This window comes from Bombus impatiens, unplaced genomic scaffold (genome assembly GCF_000188095.3).
Source record: "Bombus impatiens unplaced genomic scaffold, BIMP_2.2 scf_0765, whole genome shotgun sequence".
Lineage (NCBI taxonomy): Eukaryota > Metazoa > Arthropoda > Insecta > Hymenoptera > Apidae > Bombus > Bombus impatiens.
In genome coordinates this window covers 662597-675891 of record NT_177184.1, presented here as the reverse complement: position 1 = coordinate 675891, position 13295 = coordinate 662597, and the positions used below count along the sequence as shown (strand labels likewise).

The 13295-nt window shown below is 37.5% G+C and overlaps 1 protein-coding gene across 5 annotated transcripts in view; it reads left to right on the top strand.

Annotated features, from left to right (window-relative positions):
* The window catches only part of LOC100740911 (E3 ubiquitin-protein ligase Rnf220-like), a 203639-nt gene that overhangs the window by 51039 nt on the left and 139305 nt on the right, over positions 1-13295 (top strand). For 4 of the 5 annotated variants that reach the window (XM_024370461.2, XM_012390387.3, XM_024370460.2 and 1 more), the window contains one exon: positions 1045-1182. The exons of the other annotated variant lie outside the window; for it this stretch is intronic. In XM_024370461.2, coding sequence (XP_024226229.1) covers positions 1045-1182 — 138 coding nt within the window. The remainder of the gene's footprint in view (positions 1-1044; positions 1183-13295) is intronic. 5 annotated transcript variants of the gene reach the window in all.

Sequence of the window (13295 nt, the reverse complement as noted above, 5' to 3'; positions counted from 1 at the left end):
CCCATGCCACGTGCTGACTCGATGCTAAAAGCCAATATAATGTTTCGTGAAAGCAACCACGACGTACCAATATCGATATTAACTTGGCAATAAATTAATAATCCTTTACTTTTGACTGGAACGATCAAAGTTCAAGTTCAAACTCAAGCCAAAGTTGTCTAATAAGCGCACGTTTTTAACGTCCATGGAATTTCCTATTGCGATACGTAGAGAAACGTATTTGAAACGCGTACTTAACAATAAACTTTCAGCTTCAGAGATACATACGTATGATTCCATTGAATCGAATAATAGTTCTTTCCCGATGATTATTTCAAAAGTACTTGTGAGACGACAAAACTATTACCTCTAACGTTAAGATATATCGAAGCTCCAATATTCGTTCACACTTTTCTATAAAAAAAAAAAAAAAAGAACAATCCAAGTTCCTTCTTCATGAAATAATTCCAAACTTTCGAGCATTAACACACGTGATATGATAATTGTTTGAAAAATATCCAGAAAGAGTTCTAACAATCTTCTTCAAAACTCCAAAAACACGACGAACTTTCGGTTTTACATCTTTTATACCTATTTCGCTTCTTATACAGGGTGATTGGCAACTGGTGGTACAAGCGGAAAGGGGGTGATTCTAGGCGAAAAGAGAAGTCGAAAATATAGAATAAACATTTTTCGTTCGAGGCTTTGTCTTCGAGAAAATCGACTTTGAATTCTCGCTCGGTACGCGTGCGGTACGTTGCAACGGACCTCACTGTAGTTCGTTGTCTCGATGGAAAAATTAAAAAAAATTTTTATTCCATATTTTCGACTTCTTTTTTCGCCTAGAATCACTCCCTTTCCGCTTGTACCACCAATTATATAAACCACCCTGTATATAATATATTAATGTTACAATAACCAATATGTTAACATTTGTCGAAACAGTTTGCATGAACTCTATAGATGTAAATGTGTATACTATGTATAACGACCGCTGTATAATATATATTATAATGCATAGATGATGTTGATGACTGATGACCGTTGTTATGTGGGTGATTCTAGTGGGGCCTGTGTTCGGGGGCCGATGCGGCGCGGAGGCGCTCGGGCTGGGGTTAGGGCTGTCGCTGGGCCCGGCCTACAGGTTCGCTCTGCCCCCGGGACTCGCTGCCAAGACCACCCGCTGCCTTGTATTCGACCAAGGTAGGCCTACCAGCCATCTTCATTGCCTCTACGATCTCAGATAGAACAGATCTCTTCCACACGATCCCCTACCCCCTTTCATTTAAGTATATTTCATCCCTAAGGTTGTTGCTTCTTCCTATTCGATCGGCAACTGAGTGATTGCGGATTTTGTCGATATCACCTAATGGCAAACTTCGCGATCACTTAGTTGCCAACGCGATATGTTAGCTTGTCCGAGAAGATTCTTTCGTTTTATAAGGAAATAATAGAGGGACAGTGTTTTTCCTTTTATATTAGTTTATTGAATTATGCACGAACGTAATAATAGAAATATAATTCAATAAAATAATGTAAAACAGAAATTGTTGTTCTTCTATTATTGTCTTACGGAACGAAAGAAACTTTTCGGACAACCTAATATCTTCGCCAGTATCAGATTGCCATTTCCTTGGGCGATCTTTAAACGTCTGTCTCCTTATTTGCAAGAAAAGAATTCTGTTTAACTCCGTATCGAGTTTAGGTGTTTAATAGTCTACGCGAATTAAAATCTAAGTGAAAATTGATCGACATTTAAATTTTTCGAAGGGAATTTGTTACAATATCGTTTAAACAAACTCTCTGAAAATCCATTTACTCGGCTGATCGTCGATCGCAATTACAAATTTCGTTTACCATTCAGACGATAGGGATTTACCAACAAATGATACATTTAGGCTATATTTTTCGCTGTGATAAGAATTTAATAAGTTTACTATTTAGCGATGAAAAAGCGTAAAAGATGACTTAAACGCGGTCCTGAAAACTGAACGATTCCACGAACGGAATATGCGAAAGCAATCGAGTAGTTCTATCTGGGATTCGAAGGATCTATAAATAAGTATTATTTCTTCGACAAATATCTATATTAACCACTGACAAGTACGATTTTCGCTTGATGGACAACTAACCCTGTTTTCAATCTATTATGCTGCTTAATTGAATAACGAACGTGTATTGGGAAGATTTATTTTTCTAATTATTATTTACCAAGAGGACCATCGGCCAGATATTTGAACTCGTCTAAACAACGATTAAACGCAGGTAATTCGATCGTCGTAGCACCTAGCAAGCGTTGTATGTCGTGGAATCGACAAATCACGTTAAGCCTGTGCGTCGTCAAATTCTAACATTTCCCAACAGAGTGCTGATATATAGTAGGCTTAACAAACTTCGATCGGTAGGGTAATGCGGCATGGCAGAGTTAGAAGATTAGCCAAAAATTTACCGTCACGTATTTGCTGGCTAACAGCGACTCTAACGATCGCCGAAACGAGGACTGTTACCTTCTTAACGCGCTGACTACGGTTTATTCAATTTTTTCAAACGATTTAAGCGAAATAAACTTCACGTGGATTAGCAAATGTTCAACGATGCGAATGGTTTGGATAAAAAGAAGCAGTCGCTTTGGTGATTTCGGCTGGCCAGAAGTAACTCGATGAATTGTTTGCCATTTACTCGAACGCGGAACAGCTGTAATCTGAAATCTAAAGGGTCCTTCTCAAAGTCGATATCGTCCCGTTGATGAATTTCGGCTTAGGATATCGATTTTAGTGTTCATTGCCGCGAATCTGCTGTGCTTAAAGTCGGCCATCGATCCCCGAAATCCAGCTGCAAGATCGACTTGCGCGTTTGCACGGACTAAGCCTACGAGCTATGCTCATCTTCGTGTCCACAAATCTAACAAGACCGATCGTAAACGAGCTTGCGCTTTCGTCAGCCGACTGCAGTCTGGTTAAACGTCGGCTACGTACACCATCTACGTTAGAACTAAACACCTGCGAGTAACAGGAAAATTTCATCCATCTGCTAAATTCTCGAATACGTAATTCTACGAACATTTGTCTGATCTGTTTAGTTTAAAATTTAAAATAAAAAAAAAATGCCAAGTAGGAAATTTGAGATATCGCGGTTTCCGTGATTTTTACTTGTCAAATAAAATTATACTTTTTAAAGATCGTTGCGAAATAGATATCGGACCAAGTGTTTTAGAACGTATCGAAGAAAGACAAAAGACCTCGGTTTGTCTCTTCAGTTTCGAAACGACGGATGGAACATTTCGTCGAGACAAGGAATATTGTACTGAAAATTAATTAGTAGGAATTTTAATGAAAAACGATCGAAAGTACGAAACAACAAAGCGTAGAACGATCGATTTGACGATACAACGTGCAAAGTAATTCTATTCTGAAAGAAAGCGATACCTTATATGAGAAGCAATGAGAAGAGCAAAGCAAAAGTAGGTGAAAAAATTCGATCTGGAAACACAGAGTCCCCTTCTGGCTTCTAAATTATGTATTCGACGATAACTCGCTAGGATGCACATGATTCGGCTATGAGAGGTGAATTTCAAAGACGACAAACAGTGACTCGTTTCGGGTTTTTCTTCGCTCTCCTCGATCGTCTCCTGGCGCTGAAACGACGACGAGGATCTTACCGGAGAGCAGATATTATTTTTCATAAACGCGGCGTAAATGGTCGTTTCGCGTGATTGCATGGATCCAGTGGGATGAACGCGTGTGTTCCTGGTTGTACTCCGGTTGAGACGGAGCGGGTAATTCCGCCGATCCTATTTAGCCCTCTTCCTTTTCTGCCTAATACGATCGTGAATATGCTCGGCTACGATAAACGCGTGTATTTTTTCATCAACGATATTTTCATTCCTCTCGAAACTACGAAAATATTATTCTTTATTTTACCAATTGTTCCTCCTCTTCGGCTGAAACCAACATAACAAGATGCAGTTGTATCTTAAAGTTCCACTTGAATTTCAACTTTATACGAAATAATCAAGGTCACCGCGTATCGTAAAACGTTCTTGGACCGATAAATATCGTTGAAGTAATTAATTCAAGAAAAACTCTACATCTTTATTTATGTACATCTGTGACCTGGACACTGCTATTACGCAGAAATATTGTAAATATTTTGAGAGCTGCATATTATTGTACCTTTGAATATACAGTATGTTTTGGGCAGAGTCGGCGTGACCTTTTGCGAGGCCTGAATACACGTTCAAATGCTACACTTGAATTTTACAACGAGGAATTATTTATTGACAAATGTTGAATGATCAATGATGGATATTAAATAATAATACAACCTCTATTTTTTAAGCAGTTTTTTAAACAAACCCAAGTAATATTTTTTCGCAGCGATAACGCAAAAAACTATCGATGTAGTTTAAATTCTCTAAAAAGTACATTTCTATGAATTTCGCCTGGAATTTTTTATCTAAAGTGGTTTCCAGAATATGCGGACTTTATGCAGGACTTTATGATAACAATTTATTTGATTTTCACCTCACACACTATGCCTGTACTTATACTTGTTTCAATATACTTTTCTATTACAAATTCATCCACTCGTTGTTCGATCAGACAACCTCAACCTCAACCTCGACAAATACAACAAGCAGGTTCAGCGAGAAAGAATACCAAAAATTAGAAGATCAGTCGGACGATTGTACGAAAAATTCGCGTTAGATGGTTCGAAAAATCGATTCCAAAGAAACCTGTTAAACTTCAAAGAAAGATAAAGCGATCGCTATACCGTCGTCGATAATTATACCGACGTTTGCTTACTTTTACCAAAATGTAACTTAGCTAAAAAATTACAAATAGAAAGACTCTTTGATTTTCCGGAGCAGCTTTAAAGAAAGAAAAGAAGAAACGCGGCTTCCACCTTGTTTGAATTCGTTTACTTTCTATTACTAGGTTTTTATCGAGGGATGAGATCATTATGCCGGTCTCTCTGCCGTTTCCCCTCTGCCGGTCTCCATGTAACGTCTTGCATCGCCACCTTTTCGGCCAACATCCTCTCACCCCGTGGTCCTCCTCGCCCCGTTTGCTTCTCGCCTCTTCGCGCGACAGTAATTTTACTTAATTAAATTCCGTTCTTTCTGCCTTTGCTACTACGACCCCTCTGGCCATATCCCCATCCCTCTATCGCCCACCGAGGATCGTCAGTGATTTTTCTCGCATCTTTTCTCTCTTCTCGCCTCGCAGCTTCAAACGATTTTTCCACGATTTCGAGCTCGTCCCGGCTGGCTAAGAGCGTTCACGATACACAGACGGGAGATTTTGGTTTTTACAGCGATCGCGCCCCGAATCTGTCGCTTGCTGCGCGTTTCCCTGTATTTTTCGATATTATTCCAATTTTAGTTTTCCGATTCGACCATAATACGTCAAGAAACGCACGCTGTTTCGCATTATAGACACGCGTACATTTCGTTTCTCGTAGATTCTCGATCTCGTTCTTTAAGAAAAATAGAAGATTCTGTATATATTTTATTGAACACGAATATGTTGTCTTGGTTAATTACTCGAATTAAATTTAAATACGTCGTTTGTTATACGAACGTACGAAGCATTTGACGCAGCTTGAAAATGCATAAAATATTTTTTTTTAACTATATTTAAGCGCGCGATCCTTTTTAACTTTGAATAGCTTCCTGTTAAGCTACCTTTATAATATTTTGTCTTATCTTATCTAACATACTCGTTCTCGTTGCAATTTTATAATCTCGGTAAATTAGAATTGAAACCAAAAATATGCAGAGACCTCGACTTGAATTTCAATTATTCGACAGAAAAAAAAAATGTAAATATTGGGCAGAAAAGCGTCTCAGACTTGCGATCCTCTTCAGCTTTGAATGGCTTCCTATTACAGCTACTTTTACGATATCTTGCCTTATCTTATCCAAAGTACTATTCTCGTCGCGAAATCCATCTTCTCAATTTTATAATCTCGGCGAATTAGAATTGAAACCAAAAATATACTCGACACAGACCTCGACTTGAACTTGGATTATTCGACAGAAATAAAAATGAAAATATTGGACAGGAAAATGTCTCAGACTTGCGATCCTTTTCAACTTTGAATGGCTTCCAATTAAGCTACTTTTACGATATCTTGCCTTATCTTATCCAAAGTACTATTCTCGTCGCGAAATCCATCTTCTCAATTTTATAATCTCGGCGAATTAGAATTGAAACCAAAAATATACTCGACACAGACCTCGACTTGAACTTGGATTATTCGACAGAAATAAAAATGAAAATATTGGACAGAAAAGTGTCTCACGCTTATCCTCTTTGGTACATCAATTTCGCGTCTTTGGCTCTGTTCAAAACGAATTCCACAATTCCCAATTAATCGATACGTACGAAAACCCATAACGATTGAAATAAATTAATCTTAGGGTGTAATTTAAAAGAAACATTCAATGGATCGCTGATAATATCCGCGTTTATGCACTTCGCGCGATGCGCAGAGAGTCGTAAACGAGAGAAAAATGTCTGTACAGTGGGTTTCCTTGCATAATATTTGCGGCTACTCGTTAAGCGGTGTAAGAATTAAGGGGTGCGAGAAGGGTGGCTTGGCGAGGACTAGGGGGCTTCTTATTACCACTTCATCTGCAATTAACATTTATGGACGGCAACTGTCTCTGCTCGAAAAACTAATTAAATATTCCGTGGCAGGCTGGATAGGGTGTTTATCGTCGACCTTGGGAGTAAAGAATAAAGAGCGTAGAAATGAAATAAATAGATAAGAGAGGAGAACGATGTTCGACAGACTGTTGACCATTAAACCACTCGTCTTATTTTTATCCAGACATCTCGACGAATAGAATGATAATGGAAGAACGAGGGCGATTTATTTTCTACGATGTAACGCGATATAAAAAATGCAAAGCAGATTAAGAAACGTTCGATCGTTTTGTCACCAAGTTAATAATCGACTGTGCGTTTCGAAAGGAAAATTTAAGCAGCGAGTTATTAGAACGAACACGAGTACAAGTACAGTGATAATAAATACGACGGACTATGATTAACTGCGTTAAAAAAAAAATATAGTTGTTATTTGTAGTAGTTGTTCATTTTCATTTTAATACGTAGATATTGTCTGGCGCGATAAAATAGTATTTAAAAAGCAATTTTTTAATTACGCGATCCTATTCACTGTTCAATTCATTTTTAACAACATTGCCAACACTTTTAGCACCTCGATCAATATTCAATTATATAGCTAATATTGTTGGTTCGATATGTTTCTACTGTGACCGTGTTCCTGTATGCTTTTTAAACGTTATGGTTTTAAATAAATATTCCAACGAATCGTGTTTCATTTTAAACAGTCGCGTTCGTTTTATTACCGTGTTTTGTAAACTGTTGCCATTTTTTTTTTTTTTTATTTCTGTATAAATTTGCGTAACACCATGAATGATAATTGAAATCAATCTTAATATCTGTTAGAGGGGAAACACGCTTGTGTTTATGTCGAATCCCGGCGCACCTGTAATTATTTTTCATCCAATTTTTTCAACCTTTGACACAATATACTATGTATTAAAATGAATATTTCACGGTTCTCCTCTTTACCGCGATGCTCGATTGCAAATTAATTACTATCTCTTCTAGAATCGATACCAATCTATCGCATTCATATATATGTGTGTATATATATAGCTATGTGCTTTATTTATTTTTACGTGAATAGTAAGATCAAAAAAAAAAAAAAAGAAATTAAATTAACGATACGATAAATTAATTATTGGTAAAACCGCAGTTGCTTGACAGTAACGTGTCATGCAGCTTCTAATTATTTATTATTATTATTTATTATCTTTCTTCTCATTGTCCTTGCCCTCCACGTTAGGACACACTTTCAGTTACGACGAAGTTTTTAATTAGAAGAGACAGAACTTAAGAACGTAGAAATGTTATTTGCATGCATTGCTGGTGAGAACAATTTATCAGTGGATTCGGAAGATACATTTCTAACGCGTCGTGTCGCGCATATATTAACAGGGATCGATAAGAGTTGTTAATTCCTGTCGATTATGACGCACGTAAATAAATCTTCATTTCCAGAGTTTTTAATTCCAGAGACACGTTTTTCCTCGTTTCACTTAATACGTCGCGTGTTTCCGGAATTTTGTCCAATCGGCAGAATGTTAAAAGATATCGTAGATACTGTACGTAGGAGGTTTTAATCGGAAATCAATGACCGGGAAAAAAATACAGGTGATAAAATAATCAGTTGAAAAAGATCGTATCGATGACAGGAAATTAAGGAAATTTATTAAAAATAATTTTCGCGATAACAAAAATGAGGTGTTTTATACGAAATAGAAACAGTTTCCATATTTTTCACGATGATAGCTATATGTTCGAAATACGTTGGAAATTCATAACACTTGAAACGGTTGAGATTACATTTTGTCAAAATTTACGCGAATAACCCAAAAGATAAATACTCTCTTTTTTTTTTTATCTTTACTTTTCACATAAATGGAATCAGCTTTTCGTAGTTTGTCACGTTGCTCGATGCATTCGTTACGACTTTTATCGCTAATTATTAATTGATCAACAAGCACCGCTTTAACAAGTACCTGCATAGACAAATAGCATGGAAGATAGAACTTGCAAGATTTCCTAACAATTTCCAAACAAATTCCAAAGGCTACGAAATCGTCGAACCTGGAAACTTCGCGTTATCGCGAAAGCTTACGGTTGTTGCTAATAAAAATAGAAAAACGTTTAACCCTTTGCACTGCTGCGTCGAGTGTGACTGGCCGTCAGTTTTTATCTCGGCAGTTCCTTTGTCGAGTCCCACTCGACGTTCTTTCATTGCCATCTTTTTTCGTGGAACGTGCGAAAGAAAAGCAGCATCGCATTCTGGAAATTGTTTCGAGATACGTCACACGCTTAAAAAATACGACGATAACGCGAATAAAACTGGTATCTAAGTGAATTTCTTTCTTCCTTTATTTATTTAAATTCTCATATTTTTTTTTAGTTTAAGTAAATTTCAAAGGAAACACTTGAAAGCGTTGGCAGCAGCTGCTAACGAAATGGAAATAAAATTCCGAGTGCAAAGGGTTAACGCGTTGTAACGCAACTTTGATTCGTCGAAATCGACGATATTTCCATTTTCAAAGGCAGATGACTCGGTTGCCTATTTCTTTGTGCGATCAAACTCCTCGTGTAAATAATATCAAAGAGCGAGGGAAAGTAATAGGCAGAAGATTCGCAGAGCGAAAAAATCTGCAAAGACCGGTCGCGTCATAAACCGGACGTTCGAAGCTTTGACGAGGGTTGTTAGTGTTCCGCGAGGGCTTCGGCGATCTTAAGAAAAGTCGTAGATGTTACGCGCGGCAAATTTTTCGGTACAGCACCAGAAGATGGTCGATTAAGCCGGTTCACAGGCCGCCTTCCGGCTCGGTAGACCACGCCAGGTATTTTTAAAGGTGTGCCGCAGTTAGTGGGCAATGGAGCCGAGGAATATATAAATTTTAACGGCGACTATGTTGCTTCTTAATATCCTCGTGGCCAGTTTTCGTCCCGAGTTACTGCCTTTCCTAGTACACTGTGGTGTACTGCTGGTAATCGCGTTGCACCGAAACGCCGGCTTTTGCGGCTTCTCGTCGAATCTCGTCTTCTTCTCACGCTTCTTCCGACCACGCTCGTATCTCTTTATTCGTTTCACTGAAATTTGTTTCGTTCGTTGAAATTCAGCTGTTGAAATTCAATCGGGCAACCTGTTCATCTTTGGAGAGTCGTCGGTTGTTACGTGGCTTGCGATTCAGCTGTTTATTGAGGTGCTCGATCAACGCTGTACGTCGGAAGGATGCTGTGGATGCTATTAGGCTGGAAACTAAGTTCTTTTTTTTTATTTAATTGTTTACATTCACAATTTGTCCAGTTTGGACATTTGGTAGAATTTTGTAGCTGTTAGATTATCATGTGGGTGGCTATCCCAGTGGGATACCATCTGTTTGCTAGATTGTGTTCTTTGTGAGGTCTGCTGGGTGTTTCCTTTTCAGTCTTCTATCCATGTTTGGAAACCAAGTGACTGCGGATTGTGTCGCTAGGTCGTAATGACGAGGTCACCTTTGCCTTTTGTAGTTTGTAATTTGTCTTATTTGCTGTTGTTAGAATTTAATCTTAAAGTTAAGATAAATAATCTGTGAAAGACACGATGTTTATGTTGAGATGATATTAGGTGATATTTATTAAACAGAAATACAGAACCAAATGTATTTCAAATATAAGCGAGTGTTGTGGATTGTTGACAGTTCACTCTCAGACTGATTGTACGTAGTGACTCATGGTCCCTCAAAAGATTTTCAACTCCACTCTCTATACAGTAGTGAGTACGACCTGTGCAAGTGTCCTGTTCAAATGCCTGTGTAGGTGTCTGTATAAGATTGATATCGTTGTATTCCAAGAGCTGTTATTTGAGTGGTAGTTTCCCGGTAAATGGGGTAATGGATTTATTAAAAAAAAGAGTATTTTAACTCGTTGGATAAAATTCAGCGTAGAATTTTGTCGAATAAAGTATTTTAGGAATATTTTAGGACATTCTGCGAATAGATTCGAAGCATTTTCACGTAGCACGAGATATAATGGCAGCGCGCGTAATCCATTTCTATGGAAACACGCGAAACATTTCGTACAGATAAACCGTAAACTATTAACAGCTCTGTCTGCATAATGTAGCATTCTCGAAATTTGAAGGATAGAAAGGGGAAGAAAAATTTGACGATCCTTGGGACGAATTCGTCTGTTTATTTATTTGTTATTTTTCTAATTATCGCCAGGTATTTATGAAAATTGTTATATTTATTTGCCGCACTACTAAATGTAGATGGGAAGAATATCTAAAAGGAAAGAATATGCAGAACCGACGAGGAAAAACAGATATGAGAAACGTGTTGCGGCACATTTTTGCCAATACAAGAGAGAGAATAACAAACAAAAGTGCGCGCTTTGTATTTTTCGATGGATTACGCTGATGATATTTGTGCGTGCGTATCCTGAGCGGTTCAAAATTTAATCGGAATTATTCCGTGAAAATTACACGCGTTACAGAGGTCAGAGGAGCTTTGTAATCGTCGATCGAATCGAAACAGTGCAACTCAGCACGCGCATAAATTCATATTTTATCGCAGAATGCATTATGCATCGTTCCGGCATATTTTAGCTGCAGTTTTTGCTCTGTTGCATTTCACCCGCATTAAAATGAACCGCAGAGTTTTGCTATGCAACGTGTTTTTAATCGTGCGCGTTACAGACAGGTTTTGTAAACGGGGCTGAGGCTATTCGAGTACTCTTCGCCACGTTGTTCGCGTATTTTTCATTTTTCACTGTATCAATCCCACGAATTTATCGAATTTTATTTACCATTCGGTAATTTTTCTTTTCGCTCCATCATTAGAATACCCGATATGGCGGATTTTTTCCACCAAAATGTTCCTGCTATTTCTTATTGCCCGATAATTATGCGAAATTTTTCCCATTCGATCGTATCCTATTCGAACGTTTATTATTTCCTGATTTTATGTCTCTCTGATAAACCGGGTGTCCGCAAAGTGTGTGTAAATTGCGTGTAATATCGTACGAGCAAAAATAGCAAGAACGTGTCGCGTAAACGTAGATTGACGGAGGATTCGTCGCAGTGTGGCAAGAAAAATTCAAAAATGACGATCGATTCGTCTCTCGTTTAAGTATTACGCTGAAATTATAGAAGCAGTTTCTTTGTGTTTAAAACCATCGAACGTTAAACGATGGAACTTTGAAAGGAAACTTTCGCGTTAACAAAGAAGCAAATGGAAATCAACAGATAAATAGCAGCATCGAATAAATATCAAAATTTCGGTGATGTATCGTGTAATTATGAAACGATCGAACGAACGATGAACTGGATTTCTTTGGCCAGGACTAATTAAACTGGTAATTAAAATCGAGAAAGTAGCTGGGAAGGGGGAAGAGACAGCGAATCCACGGCTATTTTCTTCTCAGACGCCGGGGAATAAGACGAGATCTGTTAATTTATCGTAATCGTTCGGTGTGACTAAGTAAGTGTGCTGCGACGTTCTGCAATATTCTTTATTAAAATATCGAACTGCCTGACGCCTCTTCCTTCTCTACTTCCCTCCAAGTATTTCACCTGCCACGCAACTTAACGAAATACTTAGATTTTTAATATGCAAAGTACGAGAAGTATATATCCCAATGGAAATTAATTAATTGCATAGAAGATCTATTTTACGCGAGTTTATAATTTTTATGAAGATAATTGGAAAAACGAAGACAAATTTAGAAATGTATTTCCAAGTTGAAGAATTAATATTCTATATATTAGGTTGTCCGAAAAGTATCTTTCTTTCGCAAATTTGTTTTTTTACAATAGTGCACCTTCGTACAAACGTGAAACCAAATTTGTGAAACGTCGCACTGTTAATCTCAACGGAACAAAATGGATCGTACGTAATTCGACAAAATAATATAAAACAAAATACGTTGTGCGTCTATTATTTCCTTATAAAACGAAAGAAACTTTTCGGACAACGACAAAATAATATAAAACAAAATCGTTGTGCGTCTATTATTTCCTTATAAAACGAAAGAAACTTTTCGGACAACCTAATATATGAAAATACAACGATGTCACATATACAAGCGAACGAACAATATTCGTTTAAAAAAACCAGAAAAAATTGGTTTTCGATTTAAAGTATATTTCTCATATTCTACCACAGATGTTTTTTTGTATCGTACCACACAGATGTTAACGCTACGTATTTGTTAGTCGATATGTTTCAACCGATACGCATCTCGATAAGGATCTGTCGATTTACATTGGAATAAAATTGACTTACACTAGAGAGCACAATATACGCATTGCTGTATATCATGTTTCCTAGAAATATTATAATGTTTTACGCAAACGATATTCTCTTTAGTACCACGAATTAACTTGCCTCTGTACTTCTGATGGTTCAATTATTCAATGCATTTTTGGTAGCACACAGTTTGTTTGGAAGTCGTCTTACTATCAGGTTGTCCGGAAAGTCTCTTTCGCTTCATAAGGTGATAGTAGATGAACGACAATTATTATAATGTTTTATGCAAATGATATTCATTTTTATACGACGAATTAACTTGCCTCTGTACTTCTGATGGTTCAGTTATTTAATGCATTTTTGGTGGCACACAGTTTGTTTGGAAGTCGTCTTACTATCAGGTTGTCCGGAAAGTCTCTTTCGCTTCATAAGGTGATAGTAGATGAACGACAATTATTATAAT